This window comes from Argentina silus (assembly GCF_951799395.1).
Source record: "Argentina silus genome assembly, chromosome: 7".
Lineage (NCBI taxonomy): Eukaryota > Metazoa > Chordata > Actinopteri > Argentiniformes > Argentinidae > Argentina > Argentina silus.
The window spans coordinates 20,376,534-20,401,872 of NC_139661.1; the positions used below are offsets into that span (position 1 = coordinate 20,376,534).

At 43.4% G+C, this 25,339-nt stretch overlaps 2 protein-coding genes across 3 annotated transcripts in view; one reads left to right on the forward strand and one right to left on the reverse strand.

The window, feature by feature from the left end:
• The window catches only part of LOC310807708 (DNA repair protein XRCC4-like), a 35,766-nt gene extending 17,187 nt beyond the window's left edge, over nt 1-18,579 (reverse strand). For both annotated transcript variants that reach the window (XM_083674278.1, XM_083674279.1), the window contains exons 1-3: nt 18,480-18,579; nt 14,557-14,716; nt 13,147-13,340 (exon numbers count right to left, since the gene is read on the reverse strand). In XM_083674278.1, the coding sequence (XP_083530404.1) occupies nt 13,147-13,340; nt 14,557-14,695 (333 nt within the window). In that variant the 5' untranslated portion in view covers nt 14,696-14,716; nt 18,480-18,579. The remainder of the gene's footprint in view (nt 1-13,146; nt 13,341-14,556; nt 14,717-18,479) is intronic.
• A 238-nt stretch (nt 18,580-18,817) lies between these two features.
• LOC310806818 (protein kish-A) lies at nt 18,818-23,304 on the forward strand. Its single transcript, XM_083673081.1, has 4 exons — nt 18,818-18,891; nt 20,006-20,115; nt 22,185-22,219; nt 22,410-23,304. Exons 1-4 carry the CDS (start codon nt 18,889-18,891, stop codon nt 22,478-22,480), a joined length of 219 nt encoding a protein of 72 aa, XP_083529207.1. The 5' UTR covers nt 18,818-18,888; the 3' UTR covers nt 22,481-23,304.
• The last annotated feature ends 2,035 nt before the right edge of the window (nt 23,305-25,339 follow it).

A 25,339-nucleotide genomic window follows, 5' to 3' on the forward strand; every position in this document is an offset into this window, starting at 1 on the left:
ACGCAAACAAAAACACACGCACACATTGAACGTCTGCACATGTCGTAGACAACTACACAAGCATTAGTTCATCTCGCAGGCCCAAACACAACAAGAGCGCCTTTCAGCGAGAAATGAAGTCATAAGATGGTGCCACGGTGAGGTCATTAGACAGAGACAGGATGGGAGTTATTTTATGACATTTTTCCCTCTCTATGTGACAGTTCTTACATTTCAGCAACACATTCCCCCTCTACGCTATATGGTCTCACTTTCAGATGATGAAGAAGATCAACTGTGTGTCTGCTCTTTTGGGGGGAGATAGCGTCTCTTTTGTCTCCTAGGGGTGGCCACTTGTCTGGGCAACCGATATTCAAGGTCAAAGATGAATTGAATACATAGAAAAATACCTGCAAAACAATGTAACTCTGTTTTGTAAAACTATCTTGCATAGCATTTTCGTGGGATTTAGTGAACAGTGAAATAGTCAAACTCTAATCTATTACAGAATGCTGACATAATTGCTACACAAATCGAAGCAACGTCCTTGACAATTAACAAAGGGTCAGGAAACCAAAGTCATTTGAAGTCTGCAATGAGAGACTGTTTGCTCATTAGTTTAGACTTCACAATATGCCTTATTATTTCGATCATCAACCTCTCAGGTTGATAGACTATGTTCAATGGAACTCTGGGGACAAAGCAGCAATTTAGATCTGAAGTTGTGCATCACTCATCTGAGAGAGAACAGAACTGCATTCACTCTCTCAAGCTTTCAGTCATGCGTGTGGTCATTAACCTCCAAAGCCTCCTCGCAACAGGTGACCTCGCGGCGAAAGCAAATGAAAGTGATGGACAGCTTCTTTTGACCCAAGTATATCTCTATAGGATTTCTCATGTTTATCACAATTGCTGTACATTACAAACTACAACAATGACTGTTTGCTTGTTGCTCTTGGAGACATGTGTAGCCCGCCCAGGTCGGGAGCGACACGGAGAGAGAGAGGGAGAGGGTAGGAGATAACGTCATCGTGCTGAGTTGGCAAAACCAGAAGGCAAGAGAGGTGCTAAATCTAAGCCTTGGCTGGGGCCGCGTCGGGGTCGTTGACCCCACTGTAATAAAGGGCCGCTGTCTTCAAACGCTCTCATAAAGCTTGTCATTTTTTGCCCAGGTCCAACGCTGTCCAGGCAGGCCACACAGCTGTTTCCCCCATCACCTGATGAACCTGAGCATGTCAAAGGAGGGGGGCTGCTCCCCGTACCCAACGCCCTGCCCTCTGCTATACCCCTCTCTCCATTTCCCTCGTTCCTCTCTCCTCTGGTCTTTGTTGGGCTTTTCCTCCTCCTTCTACCCCTCTATGGCTCTCATAGTCCCCCGTGTCAGTCTCTCTCTGTCTCTCTCTCTCTCTCTCTCTCTGTCAAACAGCATCTGGGCATGGTAAGTGCACATCATGATCTCTCTTTCTTTCTTTCTTTCTTTCTTTCTCTCTCTCTCTCTTTCTCTCTCTCTCTCTCTGTTTATACTAATAAAGAGGTTCACATACAGTACATAAGTATGTCGCTCTATCTTCAAAGATCTCAAAGACATACTGTATTTCTGTCTGTCACTTCAAACTAAATAAATTATTTTTTATTTCATTTTGATGAGCAAATGCTCATCAAAATGGTTTCACAAACACTACCCCCCGCAGTGTTTGTGAAACCAAAAACAACAGTTTAATTCCTGTAATCACTCATTTCTGTTTAGAAACCAATGATTTGGTTTACATGTTACTCAATAGGTTGGCAGGAAAATTGGACCATAACTGGAGGTTCTGCCTCATTAATTTGTCAATAAATACAGTTCGGCTCCACTGTTTTCTTTTCGCAATATGTTATTGTCCGCTAACTCCACCTCCATATATATTTCGACACTCAAAAACAGCCATGACAACACAAAGCTAAAACAGCAGAATTCAGTAGAAGTAGAATAGTAGGAGAAGAAGAGTCTGGCCTTCTGTATTCAGTGTATGAATGCCCAAACAAGTACTAGCATCAGTGGTCAACAATGGGTTGATCACGACATGAGCATGTAAATCAGTGCTTTAACAGGCCCCTAATGGCACCAGGGTGCCGAGGAGACCACCCAGGTTCCAATAAAGAGGAAGTTCCCAATCTCGTAAAAATTTGACCAAAATGAGGATGTCACTGAGTGATCCTATGCAGACTGGCCCTCGTGGCCTGAGAGTGAGGTTGTATGAAACTGTAGTTAGTCGGAGATGATAAAAATCAGTATCAGGCAGCTTGTCACAGCTTGTCTCTGTCTCATTATGTGTGTGTGGGTGTGTGTGTGTGTGTGTGCGTGCGTGTGTGCCTGTCCTCCAATTTCTCTTTCCACCAGCCTCCCCAGATGTGCGTGTGCCTCTTGCATGTGTCCAAAAGTCCTGAGTCACAGTCTACAAAATGTACTGTTTTATTGTTCTACTTTGTACATTTGTAAATTCGTTATTGCTATTTTGTTAATATTTTGCCAAATAAAAGAATTCTGATTCTGATTCTGATTCTGATTCTGATTCTGATTCTGATTCAGTGTTGAAGGCTTTATTCCTACTCTACTCCCTCCCTCCTCCCTCCTCCCTCCCTCCTCCCTCCCTCCCTCCCTCACTAGGATCCCACCTGTCTCAGCGCGCCACAGTGCCAGTGGTGTGTGTCCAGACATCAGAGTCACGTAGGGATAAATCAACCCTCTGAGAGGGGCCATTACGAGGGCAGGGGGCAGTGTGTCAGCAATATCAGCTGATCAATATCAGCTGTGTAATATGACAGTTGTCCTTGTTATTAGTGTGGTCTAATAACGGGTCTAGTATAGTACAGTATCTTTGGGGTCATCTCCACATTACATTAAGATGTGACAGCTCATCGGTGACTGTAATAATAGGATAAGATAATACATGGGTAGTAATTGCATGGGGCTTAGGGTAAATGCTATACAAAGGGTTATGGGGCTAAACAAAGTCCAAACATCCACATAAGATCCACTTAGCTCTGAACTAACCAAGCTACCATTGCTACGCTTTTTACTCATGGCTTTGGAAATAAAATGGAACTCATCATATCCCTATTTTCCTCTCTGATGAAATTCTGATAAAAACATGTTTGTGTGACTGTAATCCTTTCATGCCAGTGACCAACGTAATGTGTTTATGCTTGGGACCATACAACAGCGATTAAATCTGTGTTTCTCTGTGTGTGTGTGTGTGTGTGTGTGTGTGTGTGTGTGTGTGTGTGTGTGTGTGTGTGTGTGTGTGTGTGTGTGTGTGTGTGTGTGTGTGTGTGCCTGTGCATGTGTTTTTAGTAGAGACGCCATTTGACCGTAAATCAACCTCAGCTAACTGAGAAGGCTCGAACTATAACTTTCATAATTTCACATTCTAACATGTGATCTTTTCAATTCAATAAACGATGCTACAATACGAACACAATGTTCCAGACATGCTGCTTAGATACACTTCTAGCCAAGGAACTGTTGATCTCTCCATTCCAGCACATCTCAATATCAACACGATCTTGACATACTATTATACTAGGAGAGGTTCTGAAGAGGAAGAGCAAAATGTGGAAACCGTAGGCTTGAAACATCTAATCATGTTAGTCCACACATCACTGACACTACTACCAAAAACATTCCTTTCATTTGATGGAGGGAAGGTCCCCTGTGGAAAGACATTCGGGCCAGAGCTACTCTTTTTAATTTATTTTGTTCACATTCTTTTGCTCCTGAGGCGTGGTGATAAAGCTACATGTAAAGGTCAAAGTCTGCTCCCTGTGCCAGGCCTTGTCATCCCTGCCAGGGTGTGGGCACAGTAACTGGGCAGGATGAGGACTGTCACTCTGGGTGGGTGTGTGTGTGTCTGATAGGAGCCTTTCACACACAAACATGCTGCTAAAGCCAGAGTTTATTGTGGGTATTGACAGGACACAAATCATCTTCAGTCTCTTTCTCTTGTCTTGTGTGGAATGTTTTAGCATACTAATTGTATGTTTCACACTTTGGTAGGACATTACACTCCATACTTTCTGTCATAAAGGGGGAGTTGTTGCTCTACTATATCACCAGGCCAGTCCAATCAGATCAGTGTAGAAGAAGGAAAGGAAACAAGGAGGGAGGAAAACATTTTAGACAATCAAGACACACCTTATAAAGATCTGAGCCTGTATTCACAAGTCTCAGAGTAGGAGTGCTGATCTAGGATCAGTTTTGCTATAATGAATAAGATTATACGGAGAAAAGCACTCAGAGTTTGAAACGCTTTGTGAATACCAACCTTGAGAGGTTTTTAGAGAGGATACCACAGAAGGACACTTCAAGATACCAGCATACGGAAGCACATCACACCAGGTCTTCTGCTACAAATCTGGGGCAGAGTTCAAGTACACTCAATCCCTGAGAAAATATACTTTTGGGAGATGGGAGTTTTGTCAGGCCTAAAACTGTTACACCTGTATAAGCAATAGGCACGCTAGAACAGAATCCATGGATTTGAGAAGAATGAAGTATGATGTACATACATTTCTATATGTTTGGATAGGCGCACGATACTCTTTTCATATTGTATATTGTACACGACCTTGATTTGTGTAATCGAGATGCACGGCTACAGATTAGTATACACATTCTGTACACTCGTTAACCCATGACCCCAGGAATATCACCACATTCAAAAACACAACATTGACCCTAACAGTATACATCTTGGCTTAACCCTAACCCTAACCCTAACCCTAACCCTAACCTAAACCCTAACCCTAACCCTCCCTAACCCTAACCCCCCCTAACCCTAACCCTAACCCTCCCTAACCCTCCCTAACCCTCCATAACCCTAACCCTAACACTCCTCATCATTATAGCCTATGTGCTCTCAATAAGAATACAGTACTGCCAACCTACATATGCCACCCATATGCCATACAATGCCCATATGCCCGTCATCCTGACATATACCACCCTCCTCATGATTACACTCCTGTCTTAAACATCCGATACAGATAAGTGCCGTCAGTAGCGCATGGAGCCCAGCTTAAGTCAATATGTCTGTCTTTTCTTCACCAGCTTGTCCTGTCACCTCCTTCAGTGTCAAAGTGAAGCTGATCAAGAGTGTAGGAGAGAGGAGAGAGTGTGTGTGTGTGTGTGTGTGTGTGTGTGTGTGTGTGTGTGTGTCCAGATAGTCAGTGACCAGACCATAAGGTCAGATGCAGGGAGGGGAAGGGAAGCGTAGGTGTGAAGGACAAAGAGAAAGGGACATGACCCCAGTGACAATGGTACCATAACACACCGTGGGCAACAAGGGCAACAAAGCATTCCTTATGGGAGTGTCCAACTGTGTGCTGGTGTCACGGGGTCACTCTCTTGCTTTGTTAGGAGGGACAAAATGTCCCTTATTCCTGTCCCCAGTTATATTTGACTTTTGTGCCTATTTTGAAGAAATCATTGATATCTTCCATACTCACAGGTTCTGCCTTCCGCAACAAACCTGCTCAACAGCAAATTCTCACCCCTCCCCCTCCTACTGTAACTCTTACAGTATGAACACCAACTGTATCTGTCTGCTATTCCTGGGGGACTGTAATGAATGGATGAAACAGGGCCGCCTGCAACTACTAGGAGTAAAGGACGGTCAGCAGATCTGGGTTTTTATCCAGTTTGTCTTGACTGTTGTTGGGTTTACAATGTTGGGTTTATGGACTCCTCCCCCAGAGTCATATCACTAGTACAAAGCAGTACAAACCAACAGTCAAAGCTGTTGTTGGGACCTGAAAGTCCATCAATCACGGTCATTTCCTGGCTCAACATACAGTAGACATGCATCAAGGGTGTGTGTGTGCGTGCGTGCATGAGTGCGTGCGCACACGCGTGTGTGTTGTACAGTATGCGTCATTGTCCGTGTGAGTATGTGTGCGTTTGAGTTCGGGCGGGGGTCGATACGCCTATTACAGGAAGCGTGGGCATTTCGAGGAAAGCGTGCCCCCTTAGCCCCAGTGCCCACCATGCAGAGGCGTCGCGCCAGATAACGAGGGGGAAGTGAGAGGCGGCAGTGCCCGGGCAGAGAGTGATAATCAGAGTATTCCCATAGAGGGGAGGACGAGCTGGTCTCTGCTGCTGGGGCCATACAAAGACACAATGTAGGCCTGTGGCCAGAGAAGAGCTGTGTGCATTCCCCGGTATCAGAGTGTACTTTACTTGTTTGTTTTGAGAACACGCGGTTAAACATGAAACACGACCCTGGTAGGTAATAATAATGTGACCAACTGTGTTCGAAACCTCTCCTGAATGCCAGAAGACTGTGTTAGCCTGCTAAAGCCTAGGCATTAGCTTGTGGAGCTTATACAAAGCTCCAGGGCTCAGGTTACTCATCGTGTAAACTCGGTTTTAAACCACTTCTGTCACACATAAATGGTGCAGTCAGAGAAAAACAAACAAAAATCATCCAGAGCAGGTGGATTAGGCTGGTGTTGTGTCCATTGTGGCCTGGCCAAGCCTCAATTCTGGCTCTCATTTTGACCATAAGTTGAATTCTTACACTCAACATAGACAGAGAACTGGCCTAAGATCTTCCTTTGCTACACTTGCAGCCAAACACAACATGTACCGATTTGTATTCATTCTCCTCTTTTTCAGTCTTTCTGGCCTCTGTTTATGTCTGGTTTTGTTGGTTTTGCTGTCTGTCCAAATACAAATTAGCATCACTTCACAAAACTTGAAACTGGAAACAGAATCTGGACACCATTTGTCTTTTAGTAACGCTTCTGTTTTAACAAGTCCAAACCGAGAGAGATATATGATTGAAACTATGCAGTTAAACACAACAATCTCCGAAAACAAGCAATCTCTTTTGTCACTGACATAAAGTCCCAGGTTCACTCCAGCACTTAAAAAACTACACAGATTGAGCCAAGCCATAACATACAAGCCAGTAAATTAATCAAATCTCTATGTCAGGATGTTAAGACACTAAGCTGTATTCTGTTCCTTAGCTAGTAGATGCCTATAGTATATATAAAGTCCCAGGGGTGTTTCCTTGGCAGGAGTTGCCCTGCATATCAGCAGGCCTACATTCTGTTGTACATACTGTGAGCCTCTGAACCCATCAACCCATACCCAAGACATAGGCACACTGATTGCATGACCGTGCGCCGACAACGACATCTCCATGATATATTCACTCCACTGGACCTTTATCTACAGTATGTTTGGTTTTCAGCTGGGTGGGAACGATTCTTTTTCACTTAAATCACCCTCTTCTTCCGTTTTCTTGAGTTTCTTTTCATTTCCTCTCGTTTCATTTGTTGTTTTCCCTCTTTTCTCCGACAGGAGCCGTGTCAGTGGCTGGCAGGACTGAAGGCCCGTGGAGACGAGGTGAGACAGCCCTATCACTGTGGGTATGGGAATGACTACAAGATGATATAGGAATCCTCTAGACATCCTACAGCACAATGCCATGGTCTCATGATAAAGGCCATGCATTGTCGCTTCACCGATAAGCATGATCTACAGTAAATACCGTATGTGAACTAATGTAACAAAGCAAAAGATAAAGAGTTTTTCCTCATAGCAAACCTATAGGAAGCCACAGGAGCAGAACCCACCAGTCTGCATGAGCTCACCAAAGTGATTAAGTTGACATGCTAATGGCAGTGTAGCTCCCAGCTTGACTGTCCCCTCCAGCAGAGATGATGTCGTTGTCAGCATCCAACTCTCACACAGTCTAATAAAGCTGGCTTATTCTCTCCTCTGGAGTACATTATACTACATACTAAAACTAAGTCAATAAGAGTACAGGATTGGGGTCAATTCCATTTCAGTTCTGTCAATTTCAGGATATTTAATTCAAGAATCTAGAGAATTATTTTCTGCAATCCTGCCATCCGTACATCGTGCAATCCTTCCCACCGTTGAATGAAAGCATTGATTTTCGTCATTTAAATTCTATAGCATTGTTTCCATAATTGTTGAATTGGAATTTTAATTCTTTTCCTGAATTGACGGAATTGAAATGGAACTGACCCCAGTCCTGCACTCTTATTGACTTATATATGTGTGTGTGTGTCTATCTGTCTGTGTGTGTGTGTGTGTGTGTGTGTGTATGTGTGTGTGTGTGTGTGTGTGTGTGTGTGTGTGTGTGTGTGTGTATGCGTACATGTGTCTGTGTTTGTGTGTGTGTGTGTGTGTGTTTGTGTGTCTGTGTGTGTGTGTGTGTGTGTGTGTGTGTGTGTGTGTGGGAGGAGTGGTGACAGTGATGAGGGTGTTTTCCTCCTCTGCTAGTCCGCGCAAGGAGACAGCCAAAAACATGAGCCACACTCATTACACTGTGGTCTATGGCACGGTGACAACGCAGGCCCAAGCAGGGCTAGGGGGTCAGGGTGGAGCGTTTCAACAAGGACTGCGTTTCCTATACTGCACATGAGGGAACACACAGCATTTGAACAGTCAGCACGTAAGGGGAGACCTATGGGGACGCAGCCTTACAGAGTAAATGAGGACACTGAGATTCATTCGGTAGGAAGGCTGCGTGGCGTTCATTTGAATTGGTGAAAATAGTGAGGAATGTTTCGGCACATACTGTATCAGCCAATAGAATAACATAATTCGTATTCTACATATTCGAAAGTAAATGCTCAGATCTTTACGCAATTCATCTAGTATGATCAATAGTATTGATCACTTATCACAGCATCGGCTTCCATTGGTAACAGACATAACACCTAACAGTCGTAGGGGTCAGTATGCTAGGCATCAAAGCCAGATCGATACTGCGTGTGGTGAAGAACAAGCAGAAACAGACTACAACTGTCTGTCATTGTATGTTGCTGTTGAAACTACAGGCTGCTGCAGCTGCTGGAAAACTACCTGGGAAGGTCTGGCCTTTCCTGTCGGTGTGTTCTAGAAGCAGGAAAGGTAGCCCTGGCTAAAGATTGTCCCTTCATGTTTAAGTGCACTGCTAAGTATACACTGTGCACATCATGCTCCAGGTCCCAGTGTTGCCCAAGCCGGTCATTAGGACAGTGGAATATACACACCTCTGGTAATAAAGACGGATGCCTTACCGCCGAGGTGGAACTTAAAGAGCGGAGAATCACCCATTTCCTAATGCGTGATGCTACCCTTTTCTGCTTTGCTCCACAAAACTAAAATGATCAAATACAACAGAATGCTGAAAAAAGAACCATTGGGCTTATTTGTTTAGGTTTAGGGTTATAATTTCATTCTTTCAATCAGCTTTATTATTGGTATGACAGTTGATAGGAAATGAGTGAAATCTGACTCACTGGTCAGGTAAATTGGGTGGATGGAGCCATATTATGACCTGTAATACTGAGGTACAGTACAGTATATATAGAGTATAGTACAGTATATATAGAGTATATATAGAATAAATGGACGCACATTTAGCTTTTGACCAATATCAAGTAAAAAAGAAAAAAGAAAAAAAAAAAGGAAATTCGGGGAGAGCAATTCCAAAAACAGCTGCTGATTGTCAGAGAAACAGCAGCACACGTAAGAATGACAGATATAGTAGCAGTGGGTTTTCACAGTGGGAGGCATGTTTCCCCTGGACTGTCTGGAGAACAAAGAAGGTGAGGCAGTCCAGAGACCAACGGGTCAGTCCAGGCGTAGAATTGTACGCACAGGGACAGGTTGTGCATGGGATAGCTTAAAGACTACCTATCTTCTGCCGTAGATTGAAGACCCATCTCTTCAGGCTACATCTTAACTGTCCCTCCTCAAGACCTTTTCATCCCCACTACCCAGGTGACCTTGGGTGACCTGAAAGGCGCCTCCAAATAAAATGCATTATTATTATTATTATTACCCCCCTGTGCAAGTTTCTCTCCTGAAAATAAATGTACATTTATTTTTATTTTTTTAATTAAAAATAAAAACTTCCTTTCTTCTAGTATTGTGACTGCCAATAGCCTCTGGTCCTAGCATAGATTACTTTATCTTATGATGACTGTTGGATAGATGATTCACTCACTTAGACAAATGTATTTGCTGTAAGTCGCTTCTGATAAAGGCGTCTGCTAAGTGCCGTAAATGTAAATGTAAAGATGACTTTTCATGTGAAATGGCCATATCCTGACAGGCAAAACTCAAAATTGTGTCCCTCGTGAGCCATAATACAAGTGCTGTTTGACAGACATGAGACAATGAGACAATGCTTAACTCATCATCCATGAGCCATGGGCTCATTACCACCTCCACCCAGGAACAGGGTGGTCTTCCTCGGGTGCAACTAACAGGAAAGTGGTGTGGTGGAGGTCCTATAAGCCGTTTTTATAGGGTCTGATACAGAAACATGTATTTTATAATACATTTGGATTTTACATTTATTTCGAGTTCGAAAAAGTACAAAAAAAGTGGAGGAGGATGAGAACGATTAGGTGCCTATGTGACTCAAATTGGTTGAAACAAAAACCACGGGAGCTAATTGTCAAAACCCACAAAGTGTCACTGCCACACCACAGTCCCAGCTGACTAAGAGCGGGACAAGAAGACTCCCTGTCCTCCCCCTCCTCCCTGTCCTCCCCCTCCCTGTCCTCCCCCTCCTCTACCAGTACAGTACACCAGTGATGATAGTACACAGATGGTTTCATTTTCACACACACACACACACACACACACACACACACACACACACACACACACGTGCGCGCACACACACACACACACACACACACACACACACATGCGCACACACACACACGCATATGCATACGCAGACACACACACACACACACACACACGCACACACACACGCGCATATGCATACGCACACACACACACACACACACACACACACACACACACACACACACACACACACACACACACACACTACAATGCAGCCATAGACTCTTGAGCCACAGGTGCACAAACAATGACTGTTCCAGCAACCAGGTGGCAAATGGAGAGAGACAGCCGTCAACCATCATCAACATCTTCATCATCATCACATATGACAGTTGCCTATACATTTTCTTTAGAATGTAACTAACTAACGAACGAACGAAGTGAATGTCATTTTAAACCCATACAACACAACTCACACACTGAGGTTTGACTGCCTTGATAAGGTCATCTTTAGAGACGTCCGTCCCTGTCCTTTTTTTCCGACCCCTTTTTCTCTTTTGTGCCACACAGGCATGCTCTGTGTGTTTCTATCTCTGGGCTTTCACACCTGTGTGTGTGTGTGTGTGTGTGTGTGTGTGTGTGTGTGTGTGTGTGTGTGTGTGTGTGATACTAATAACAGCAAGTTTGATGAAGGATAATGACATTCTTTTACATTTACAAACCTTTATTTGGAGGATATGATTAAGTGCTGTACTGCATTTTAAAAAGGCATCTTTCCAACCAGTGATCAAGAGGCAGTTAAAAGGACATTAAGGAAGACTTTTATGTCTGAGTAAGTCATCTGAAACACCTGCTTAGGAGCAGTTTAACGTCAAAACCTCACATTACGTATATCATTAGAACTTCTGCAGTCATATTCATAAAATATGAATGTCAGGTTAAGTTCACCACCTGTTGTGTAAGTCTTTCTTCTCCTTTCTTGTTCTCCCAAAAGAAACTTGACCCAATTTGAGTAATTTTTGTACCCTGAAATTATCTTGCTGGAAATATGTTACTCTTTTCAACTTCTGTGTGACATGTTTAAAAAAGAGAGAGAGAGAGAGGGTGAAAAGAGTGAAGGAGAGAAGCAGGTGTTAAGCCAGGGAGGTTGTTAACGTTCAATGCAAACAGCCCCCAGGAGTCTACCACACACTCACAACTGCACACACACATAAAAACATGCAGACACACATGCACACCCACGTGCATGCGCGCACACACACACACACACACACGCACAGACACACACACACACACACACACACACACACACACACACACACACACTGTTTGCTGTTTACCCAAATAAAAAAGGCCTTTTGTCTCCTAGTTCATAAATTAAGCCCTTTATGGCCCATCCTAATTCCCTACCCTCATCCCCCTCACCCCCTACCCCCCTTTACCTGGACAAGGGTCCCAGGACCCCCAATGATCAAGCCCTCAGGGAGCCAGAACATTCACCAACAGGATATGTGAGAGCATCATGAACTCAACGTTATACCTACTGCACAACCTACAGGTATAATCAGGTTTATTAGACTATTGGGGAACAAATTGCCTGATTCCTGTCTTGCCTTCTCTACAAGTGGCCCTGAAGGGAACGCCATGGCAACCTTCCTTATCTTGGATTGTGGAGGAACAATAAATCTTATCTTCAATCAAACAACCCCCCTTGTAAAACTTGTGGGTAACTTCCTTTCTTTTTCTTGTGTGTCATTAGATAAGTGTGCCCTTAGGGCATCGTGGGAGGTGAGTCTGGCCATCACAAAAGAGGAACAATGAGGAGCATCTTGCAATGATAATCAATCGGGGGTGAGCTGTGTAGTGTAGTGGAGGTGGTTTGGAATCACGCTATTGTGGTGAGGTAGCCCTGCCTGAGACCTACAGTACCAGTCAAAAGTTTGGACACAAACTTGCCAAGAGTGTGCAAAGCTGTCATCAAAGCAAAAGGTGGCTACTTTGAAGAATCTAAAATATAAACCATATTCTGGTTTGTTTAACACTTTTTTGTTTACTACATAATTCCATATGTGTTTCTTCGTAGTTTTGATGTCTTCAATATTAATCTACAATGTAGAAAATAATAAAAAATAAAGAAAAACCATTGAATGAGAAGGTGTGTCCAAACTTTTGACTGGTACTGTACAACAAATTTGTCGTTCTTGGAGCTTGAGGATGTCCTCTTGGCTTAAGAGTACACACTTGTGTCCTCCTCATGGAAGATCTGAGTTCAAACCCCACCCATAGCAACAGTAGCACGGACAAAGTTAAAACTGGCGGTTGTGAAAAGGCCCCCCAACTGTAGTCAAAATATGGTTAGCAAGGTTGGGCCTATTACGATAAACCTCCAAAGCTTTTGGGAATCTAACTCGTACTCAAACTAGTATCAAAAACATTTGGTGTCTCACACTGAAAGAGCTCAGTGCATCTCCATCCAAAATCGAACACCCAATCTGGTGTCACCTTACTCCTTACTTCTGCTTTACTTTTATCTTATCCAATGCTGGTTCACTGCTTACCGAGATGCCTCTCTGGGTCCTATTCTCGTAGGAAAGACGACTGTGGTCTGAGGAGAGGTGGAAAGAGGACACTTCACCTTCTGCTCCTCCTCCTCCTCCTCTTCCTCCGATCAAGGCCCGATGAAGATACTCCACATAACTCTGCCTTTCCACCTCCATGTCCCCTGCTTCCCTCGTCACATCCTCCTCAGATACTGTAACCATAGAGATATTTAAATATCAATATGATCTCATCATCACAGTAGACTGTAGCTTAAACAACATACATACAGTGCCCTGCGTAAGTCATGGGACAGCGAAGCATTTGTTTCTTCCTTTGGCTCGACACTCCAAAAGTTTGAATTTTAAACCGAACAATGACTGATTATTCTCAATATATAATCACTGTTTTATTAAAAACAAGATACAATAACAAATCATGCTGTAGAGTTAACAGTTATTTGCTCAGTGAGTTAAGCACTACTGGTGGCCATGCAGAAATTTATGTGTAGAGGAGACTGAAGGAAAGCAGGCGAGGAAGCCAAGGAGAAGGCCATCAGCCTCGGGTCACAGCTGCTCTCAAAAAGGTCCAGGGTCCCAATTAAGTTCACACACACACGCACACACACACACGCACATGCACACACACGCACACACAGACACACGCACACGCACACACACGCACACACACACGCACACGCACACACACACACGCACACACACGCGCACACACACACGCATGCACATGCTTATCTGTCACAATCCCATCACTGTCTGTCATCTCTGCAGATGGACAGCCAGAGAAGACTCGAGAGTTATGTTCCAGATGTCCTCACAAGGCACACACACAGACACACAGACACACACACACACACACACACACACACACACATACACACACACACACAAAGACAGGCCTTGTGAGGCTAACTTGACGTTGTACACCTGTAAGCTGCAACACATGAGTGAGAGAAGATGATGAAACAAGGTTGTTGCTGTCCCTCTGGCTAAAAGAGCGGCAGTCACAGTTCTATCAGTAAGGGTACATAGTTGGGCCAGGTGTCTACTGAAGCAGCTTGATGACTAGGACACCTGGTGACAACCCAGTCTAGAGGCTGGTGAAGCATGTGGGCCTCCTGAGTAACACTTTGTCATAACGTTCAGCAATATGCCACTGAAAATGCTTATAATACTTATAATAAAAACCAACATGTGTAATGCTTATTGTTTATAAATACCATTTATTGATTGTGTGTGTACACTACTTAGGCCTACATATACTTTATTAAAGCTTATTAATGAAAGTTATTTCAGAGTGCTACTGATGTTGAGTGTCACAGAAATGCTGGCTGTGTGTGTGTGTGTGTGTGTGTGTGTGTGTGTGCGTGTGCGTGTGCGTGTGTGTGTGTGTGTGGCCCTTGAACCCCTTACCTTCTCCTATCCAAGCTGAGCTGCCGTCACTGAGGGCAAGAGTAAACCCAGCGCCCAGGTATGAGGACCAGTCCACCCGTAGAAAGTAGGGGGTGCCCTGGTCCGATGCTATGCTGATCTCACGGACTGCACCACTCATGCCTCCCCCCTCCTCTAGGACCTAAGGAAGAAAAGAAGACTTTAACGGAGCCATAAGGAGGCAGAGATCGTTTAGGAAAAGCTGAACATTTTTGTGTTAAACAAAAGCGATAGCAAACATGACAGAGTGACAAAACTATATCACACTTACAATGATACAAATCACAAATTCTCCATTAAACAGTTTGATGGTGTTCCTCTGTTTGGAAATGTGGTCAAACGAGTTCACCCAGATCATAGGTTTAGTATTCAGCTAATTGATTGTCTCTCTATGTTTTTAGATACAACACAACTAATGAGTTACATCTTGTTGTACAGTATAAAACAGGCCGTTAATTATTAACAGAAGTGGTTACAACATCCATCAGAGCAGGTCATTGTTTTATTATTAATGTTGTATTGGAAAACAGACCCCATGCAAGTTCACTCCCTGTGTCTTGCCACATTGTGTCTTGCAATGAAGGATTTCATGGGGTGTGTGTGTGTGTGTGCGTGTGTGTTTGAGTAACAATACGAGCAACTAAAGAAACTTCAGCAGAGGTACAAGACTCACTGTTAATAAAAGCTACTAAATACTATACTAAAAGTGAATAGGCTAATGAGAGGATATTGTGTAGATTAATCACAGAGATATTGACCTAAGCCTTATATAGCCTTATATAGCCTTATATAGCCTTATATAGCCTTATATAGCCTTATATAGGTCCTAAGGGGTTCGACATGACTGATTCTCTCTCCTAACAGAAAATGGAGTACAGAGACATTATTGAATAGTTGCTCTGACAAAACGTAGGAAACTTTTACTTGAATACGGATGTCCATGACGAAAACACATAATTACAGCTTCCATGTGTAGTGAGACGTGAGTTTGCCATCTTCCCTGCTAAAGTACAGGGCAACATGTCTGAAGACTGAAAGAGAAGGACAGCTAAATGGGCAGCTGGCCATTTGGACACATTTAAAAAAATGAAAATGAGCCCCTTTGGAGAGGGAGTCATGAGTTATGATGTGTCTGCAAGTTTTTATTTTTTTTCTTGAAGAAGCCCAAGGACCAGGTCAAGGTGATTCATAATGAGTGGTACAGCTGAGACCCGTCTGTGTGCAGCACACACACACACACACACACACACACACTCACACACACACACTCACACACACACACACACACACACACACACAATGGGGGGGCTGGTTCAACTTTAACCTCATAAAGTGAACCCACCTATTCATTAGCTACTGTAACATCTGCACTGAATGGACGCTTACCCTACAGTAATGACAGAAGGACACTCCAATTAAATAAACGCTGTCTCTCAGGAATGGGGCGATGCACATCGGCTTCAAAGCCAGCCCTGGAATCCTCACCATGTCCCATCCTCCTGTTCCTTGACTTAAAGACACACTCACTGGTCCTTAAATCATCACACAAACCCCTCCACCTTTCACCTCCAGCCCTCACTCCTCTATTCTCCTCTCGCTCGCTCTGTAATTGTTCTGTTCTCCTCTCCTCCCCCTTTTGTTCAATCCTTTCTCTTCTGGAGCACCTTGGATTGACACCGCTGAGTTCGCTCAACGGAACAGTGAGAAGGCTGGTTGGAAGACAGACCAGATCATGGGTGTTCAATACAATCTCTGTGTCTGAAGACAGACCCCTGTCCATTCACTCTCACTCTCCTTTCCTCACCTCAATCTAATCTAATTGAAACAGGGGATTACCTGAGAACACTTTAAACACGATGTATCACAGAGTGTAACCTATACAGCACATTCATCTGAGGGTTGTGGAGGTTACAGTCCAAAGGCGAGACGGTGGAATGTGCCATTATTACATGAATTGGACTGCTCAAGATCGGACAGCATTCATTAACTTTGAATAACGCTCCACGTGCATCTAGGTTAACAGCCTCTGTACGTACAATGCTGGTTTTATGACTTCAACAGCTGTACCAAAGAGGTCAAGTAATTAAGACATGGATCAACTTGACCTGAGGGGTGAAAGTACTGGAGTGCAAAGCCTGAACGGCCTGAGGTGGACTGCAGGCATGAGAAATGAGACACTAGCTAGCAAAGATCAAAGACATCAGTGAAACACAGTCCGAGGCGCAATCCTCAGTCATCGTAGGTGAAAGTTGTGAGTCATGAGTGGTCAAAATGGCTGTCATGAAGATGACATGACAAAAATATAAATAATGCAAGGTAAGAGCGACCTGACCTTAGACGTGCCTCAGCAGTGAGCCGTGATTTCTCAAAAAGCTCTTTCTCAGAGAGTCCTGGTGGTGTCTGAAGATGGTGGTTTGAGTGAGGGTCAGAGTTGATCATTTACACAAGTTTTGGCTGTCATGACAAGTAGAAACTGCAGGTTTTACTGAGGTTCCTGTAAATCTCTATCTGCCAACGATGTTGTTTCAACAAGTTATTTCCCACTGATTCAAACTGAGATAATTTAAGATATTTATTGGTCTGCACTGCAGTACACAAACAACATTCAATCAACATAAAAAAACGGTCGTTAGCAATAAAAATCTACATTCATTTTGACACATGGTCAATTATTTTGTCAAGAACAAAATGAATGGATCCGGGAGGGAAAGCCAAGCCTAGCTGGACCACAGACCTGTGATGCTCTCTATGAACAATTAACGATTATAGTGAGCCTTGCCTTAAACTCCAAGCCCGGATAGAGGTAGCTTAAGCGATAATGGGTCATTCTCGATTGCGGAAGAGTTATGGTTGTGAGAACCAGGGAGACGCCATGCATAACCCCTCCAACCCCAGCCAGTAATTCAAGGTGTGTCTCAGAGATTAGTGGTTGCCTAATAACACAGATCCCTGCCACCTCAGCCACGGCCGGCCAACCAGAAGTGTAATTAACTTACATTCCCAACATGCTCTGCACTTGCAAAAGTTATGATTTGCCCTTGGGCAGAAACATCACAGAAAGGCCTTTGGAGGCATCTATTTATCAAGTGCCTTTAAAACCAATGTAGGCCTACATTACACTGGCAGGAAGGTCAAGGAAAGTGTACACATTGTAACATGCAATGCGGCTATGTTATTGCAAAAAGGCAATTGTTCTACTTCATATTAACAGGTGCCACATTTGAAGTTATGTAATAACAAGTTACCTGTAATTAAACTTTACCTGTAACCTGTGTTATGTAGCCTACTGTATTTGCACAGAGATTGTACTGAACACCCACGATCTGGCAAATTAGACATTGTAATGTCAAATATGATGCTTCAGCAGACATCTTTGAGAGATCATTAAAGGCTCCAATCAGTTCCAATTCCATACAAAAGGTATTTAATCACCAAGGCTAAATCCTGCCTATAGGGTTCAACAACCAATCAGAAACTCAGATAACTCTAGCCAGGGTTTTCATTCCAAGAAATCAACCCTCTGGGTTGAGGGGGATTATGAAACATGGTTTAAATGCAATCAAGATGTTGTCTTCTATGTATGATTGAAGGGAGGGGGCCCATTGTGAAAACTTTTAGAGAAAAGTGGACCACAAACATTTCAGTCTAACGTCAGCAAGAGAAAAAGCTACATCATAGAACGTGCGATCATTGCCATAAACTTCCGATAATTGTAGTATTGAATATTTTATCAACTGTTACAAAACTGTCACTGTCACTAGATTGTATAAGGAAATTCTGCTCATATCCTTCCTAAGTCAAACACATGGACGCTCTATGCTAATTTAGCAGTAATATTCGTCTCAATAAACGTTCCGTTTTAGCTAAGAATATGCAAGCTCATGGAATGCAAGGAAAGTCCTTACATTAAACTGTCTTCTTCGTTTTATGAATGAATCCACCTCCACAACAGTGCAGCTTCCGCGTTCCTGAGTGGATTTGATTTGATTTTTATATACATTTTCATTTTCGATATCGTAGTCGGTGCTCTGCTCCTGGGCGTTTTAACTGTGCACAGAGTGGGCGCTGCATAATAACGAAGGTGGAAATAAATGCTTGGCGATCTTTCATCGTTTTCGCCAGAGGAGACGCTGAGGTCAGCAGGAGCGGTTTGTGAATCGACGCAGGTCTTCAGCACGCTTTAGTCGCTGACTGACGAGCCTGAAATGTACAGTACCTTCTCAGCCAATCAAGGAAAGGCTCCGCTACGTATGACGTAATTTCCAGAGACGGACCGAAGAGGAAGTGTGATGTGGCTTTGAGAATTTTACAAATATGGTAAGACAAACAGTTAAAACAACTTTTCAATATCAATGCATGCACGTGACTGATACTTTATGTATTCCCTGCTATTTTAATGGCTGAAAGTATATTGTATGGTGTATGTTGTAAGTATTGCACGAGACGGCTTTTGAACAGTTGTATGTTCTACTACAGTATAGCAATTAATCACAACAAATTCCGATCTGTTTTCTTAATCTTCACGCTGTTTAGCCGTTGATAACTATTGCTTACGCATTTGGACATTAGTGCTTGTGGTGCCTTTGCATACCATTGTTATCTTGAAAACGATTTGCCACGTCAGATGAGGCATGCTGATCGTAATTTGGCACAAGCATGAATCGGGCTGGGTCATGGGTGTCAGCTGTCAGAGAAAGTGGGTAATTATAATCTGGTGTTTTTAGAATGTGGCCATCTTCGAGTATGGTGTCTGGTGGGCACAACAAGTAGCCTAATAAACTGGGAACACCCTGGCACCATAAAGCTAATTTAGGCTGTCTCAGCAATGCAATGGAGTCTTTGTTTTCGTTCTCCGTATTAGCACCATAGCACGCTGCTCTCCTCTGTCTGCCTCCTTCGCTCACTCATTCTACCTATCTTTGTTATGTTCTTCCCATCATTCAGGGTACCACTAGTGATTGTAGCACTGGCTGCACTCTCACATATTGACTTTTTCAATTGCTGAAGCCGTGTTCTTGTGGAAGAGCAAAGCATGGTGACCTTACTCTGTTCTAAGATCAGTAGGCGTATGCTTTGCCTACCCGTTGTAAGCTCATGGTGCCTCTCACCTAACTGACCCTAGAACTGCCGCTGGCACTGACAATTTGGCCATGGCCTAGTGCCCCATGCAGCCTGCCTTGTCATTGGGCTGCAGGAACAGCAGGTACAACAGCTGGAAACACATACCCGCACGGAATAGGGTCGTCAGTGCAGACAGCTCACTGTAAGAGGATTGGTGGTCAGTGCAGACAACTCGCCATGACAGGATTGTTAATGTATCCACATGTAGAGATATTAGCCTAGCTATACTGTCACTACTAATGGTGCATGTCCTATGTGAAAATTGATCTGTTTATGTATTTCTTCCTTTTCTCACACCCTTCTCTTGCAGTCTGCCATTTTCAACTTCCAGAGTCTGCTGACTGTGATTCTTCTGCTTATCTGTACGTGTGCCTACATCAGAGCGATGGCCCCCAGCCTGATAGACAAAAACAAGACTGGGTATGTACCGTAGAGTTTAAAGAGCTGAGATCTAAACTGGGTGTGTGTTATAGAGTTGAGCTTTAAGAGCTTGATTGGGTGACTCCTGAGTATTAAAACCTATGCCCTGTCCTGTTCTCTGCACTTGCGGTATTGCGGGTTTCAATGCGCATTTGTGTTTGATTCTCAGAGGGTTGCTGGGTGTCCCATTTAATTTGTCAAGTGGGCAAGGGCGCTCTATAGTGCACTTTGTCTGGAGTATCTTGCACCCTTTCTGTTAGACTATATGACTGCATCCTTGTGAACTTAGGTTGTGGGTTCGATTCCTGCTGGGACCATATATACTGAAATGTATGCACTCACTGCAATGTAAGTCGCTTTGGATAAAGGTGTCAGCTAAATGGCATATATACTAAAGTGTCGGAGTGCTCAGACTGCAGACCGTACTGTGGAGAAATAGGACAGAGCACTAGACTGGGTAGAGGTGAACCGTTATCTAGAACCAACCCAGGAATATGGATTATAGCTCCAATCCATTATCAACCTTCACGATAGAGCAGGTAGTTTGTGAGGTGTTGACACATCTGGCTAACCTTCTGTTAGTTAAACTATTTAGTTTTATTTTTCATCTAATAAGTCTTCATGAGAGGCTGTAAAACCTGCCTGTTTTCATCTCCATTGGGTCATTGTTTTTCTTGGGAGGACACACAACATGATTCATTTTCTAATGAGGGTAGAAGCAACCCAGGCACACACACTGAGATCTGGGAGTGCCACTCTACCAAAGCAGGCACACAAATATGAGACTGACACTGGGAGAGGAGGATTTAGCCCAAGTTCTTTGCTCCCATTCCCGGGAATACTGCCGTAAATAAGTTTGTATGTCATAACTCTGGCACTTTCACAATTCGTTATGGGCTAAAATGTTGATTATTTTTGCATTGTCCCAGTTAAATACATTATCTCTCCCTCTCCCTCTCTCTCTGTCTCTATACAGTACCAGTTAAAAGTTTGGACACACCTTCTCATTCAATGGTTTTTCTTTATTTTTTATTAGTTTCTACATTGTAGATTAATATTGAAGACATCAAAACTATGAAGGAACACATAAGGAATTATGTAGTAAACAAAAAAGTGTTAAACAAACCAGAATATGGTTTATAATTTAGATTCTTCAAAGTAGCCACCTTTTGCTATGATGACAGCTTTGCACACTCTTGGCAAGGTGTGTCCAAACTTTTGACTGGTACTGTGTGTGTGTGTGTATATATATATATATGATGGAGGTGGTGTATTGGTGTGGGGAATGTTTTCTTGGCTAAATCAACTCTATAATTCATGTCTAATGGAAAGATGTTTTTCTTTTTTACTTCTTGAACTAGATTGTTACAGTGACTGGAAACTCATAATCATCACAGCCCTAATTCCAGCAACTCTCCATTGCCTCACAGAAATAGATCATTTTAGCTAATTTATTCCACAGAGCACAAATGTTTAGAATCGAATGCTGAGTGACACTCTCTGCTCAGTGAAGGACAAACACACTCTTTCTCTCACACACACACACAAACAGACAAACACGCTCAAATACAGGCTGTAGAGGAAAATATAATAGTCACCTGGCTTTTCACATCTGGTCCAGCTGTCAGTCACATGAAGGTCCTCCTGGAGCATCTTCTGAAAGGATAGGCCTTTACCTCTCTCTCTACCGTCACTAAGAGAGCCCTTACATGGACACGGATGTGTGTTGGCTGGCCTATCTGTGGTTCTGCTGGGAAGATGATGCCCCTGTGGTCTGCTGTGTCTGGGAACCGTGTTATCACACAGTGGAGCCGTGACAGAGGCCTGTCTGGCTGCCACCTCTCAGTTCATCAGCTCATCCTCAACACCTGGACTATTCTTAAACTCTAATCCCCCACCACCACCAGCCATAGGCCAGCAACAGGGTGGATATGAAAGGGACTTAGGCGGTCTCTTTAGATTGGAGTATCACTGTCTTTGTTTTGATTTGGAGACTTGATGGGGTTGCCAGGTTTCTGTCCACCTTACCTTGCTAATGTGGTTTGTGCATCTTTCTGACTTTTTTTCAGGATTTTGGGGATCTTCTGGAAATGTGCCAGGATAGGTAAGCCATGTCTGCCTTCATGGTATATCTTTAGCTCACTGATAATGGATGAATAAATGGTTAGGGCTATAGAACTATAAGGATATTATATATCTTAGTGGTTAAGGCATCCTAGTACTTTAAACTACACCATCAACAAGAGAGCTCACCTCTCTCTCTCTCCCCCCCCCCACCCCCAACTGTCTCTCAGGTGAAAGGAAGAGTCCCTGGGTGGCCTGTTGCTGTGTCATCATGGCGTTCAGTATCCTATTTGGACAGTAGCATACCAAAGAGGAGGAGAGGAGAGGAGAGAAGGATGAGAAAAGAGAAGAAACAACAAGACATGGACTGTATGATCCAAGAAGCACAACAGATAATCCAGCTGTAGTCACCTGGGTAATGAGAAAGGGAAAGGGGAAGCCCATCACCATAGGCATGGACAGAGGGAAGGATCTGTTTGTGTCAGATGTTGCCGTAAGGTTCCAGAGAGTGTATGAATTTTACCAGGAGTGTGTGTGTGTGTGTGTGTGTGTGTGTGTGTGTGTGTGTACGCAATGTTTGCTCCAGCCATGTCTGTGGGGCCAATGACTCCTCCAGTACCTCAGTGAAAGTGTTTGAATTTGATTTGCCGGAAAGTCACAACGTCTTTGTTAACGGGATCAAATATGATTTGTCCATCTTCCTCAGTTAGTGTTGGTCACAGAGTTTCAGACAAAACAGTCTCTGATTTGTATTAAGCCTTTTTGAGGGCATTAGACACATTGCACTGTATTAGTGAATATGTGAAATATACTCTTAGTTCACAAGAGAACCTACATACATTATCCCCCTGAAATATTTTGTCATAATCTGGTGAAACCTGTTTTATTGGGAATTTTGTATTTGTAAATTGAACTGCAAGATAGTGCGTGTAGTTATAACGTTCAAGCCATCTTATAGTGAATCTCCTATTTAGAGAATGTTCTTGGATGTCAAGATGATCACAAAAGAACAATTAACGTTGCACAAACCATATTTCTGTCATAGTTCTGATGTTCTTAACTACATGTTCACTTCCCAGAGCAGTGGGTGTTTTTAAAAATGTGTTGTTTTGGCACTATTTATTAAAGAACCTTTTTGAAACCCTGTTTGTGAAAGTCCACTTTGTAACATTGGTCAGTAATTGACTCATGCACATGTTATTTTATAAATCAAGCTCCTTATGTGTATGAATTTTCTCTCTGCTATGAAGAAAATGGTTTCTCGTTATCGGTTTGTATTTAAACCCGATTGCACGTGCACCCTGGCATAATCGCTGTAATTCACTGTAGGTTCACATGAGGATATATGAGAACTGTATCGTAGCTCCTTGGGATTCTTTCCGGAGTGAGGTGGACAGTGAGGAGATTGTGATGACCTCGTCTGTAACCTTACACCCATCACTTGTCTACACTTCACTCTCAGCTGAGGGTGACAAGCAAGATGTAACAACACAATTATGTGTCGTTTGTACAATTGGGGTTGCATTCATGTCTAGTTTTTATTTGGTGTTAAACAGTTTGGCGATGCTGAAGCTCCCTTATAACCTGTGGTATTGCGTTTTGATATATATTGGGTGTGATATAAGGTTTGATCTATAAACATCCCTTCCACTGATGCAACAGTATATATAGAGCAAAACGCCAGACACACCAGGACACAACTCCCCCACACAATTTTCCCGTTCTCCAATGTTACAGACCGCTATTTGTGAGTAAGAAGATGTGTTGACGTAAGAAATCTGTGATACCTCAACCAGCAGTGATTGCTCCGAATCCAACACTCCCAAATCATTCCTTATTAGGGCACTCCGACCCTCATATTAACCTGTATCCGTTTTGGCACATTCCAGTTGAGATAACCCATCAAGCATCGGTTGCCGGTAATGCAGTGACTATCAGTCCATGACGCAGATATAGAAGCCACAGGAGCAGAGGCCTCAGTCATCTACCCCTATCTTAAAGAGGGGTGATATGGGCCAAGAAGGACAGTGCCGGCCTGTAGTGAGCCAAGCTAATCTCTTGGTTGATGATGAAAGGCTAATGACATGCTGAACTGAGGTCACGTTTAGTTTAGTTTAGTTTATCTTTCTTTCTCTTGGTATTGGTGTGACAGCACTGCCATGATGAGGGACTCGCAAAGCCAGATAGAAACAGTCGATCCCTCTTGTAGGCTGCGGCAAGCACTTGGACGGTCACTGGACGGTCACTTGGACGGACGCTGACTAATTGACTCGTTGTCTCCGGATAGCTGAGCCCTTGGCTAACTTTGACAAGCACATTTTTTTTTCTCACCTCCGATATTAGTGCCCTTGTCGTAGGTGGGTTGGCTAGCTTATGTTAGTAGTCCAAGGACTACTAAACACTTTCTAGTTCAACATAATTCCTAGCTGGTTACCTTGTGTAACGGACCTAGGTCCCTAGTCTAAGCTTCAGGCTAACCACTGGGACGGTTGGCTCGCTGGCACGTTTATCGTCATTACGACCTGAGCACACGGCTAATTTGACGGTTGCTACTTCCTACGCTTCGCTCTCTGTGCAGGATTGTAATCACTGCCCAAAATAAAACCACACGCAGTAATGGTTTACATGCCAGTTTACACATGCAAAGATATTCCTATTACAGCGGAAATATCTAAAAGAGTAAATAATTATAATGAACATGTAATAATGTGCATGCTGTCAGTAATATAGACATCGTTGGCCAACATTACCCTTCATAAAACATGTAAACAAAGTTTTGCCGAACTAAGCATATCTGGTGCCAATGGGGACCACCACTGAGGTGTTGCCTTCTCATTGACGGGCTTCCCTGCCGCCTCTGCTGCTGTTCCTCTACCTTAGAGTCAGGGAATAGGTGGTGCAGGATGGACTCACCTGAAGACAGTCTGGCTTTGCACAAGGTACGGTAGTGATGGTCCAGGTTGTTGAGATAAAACCCACGAAGTCATGAGTGAAATGTTGAGTTTGGTGTTTATTCAATCGCATATAAGGGTGCTGTTATGAAACACTGTAGTGTATTAGGGAGAGTTATGAGGTAGTTTGGCAACTCCCTAGCCGGTGAAAGGGGACACTTGAGGACATCTTATTCTAAAACTCTTGATGAGATGTTGTTAAATGTAAT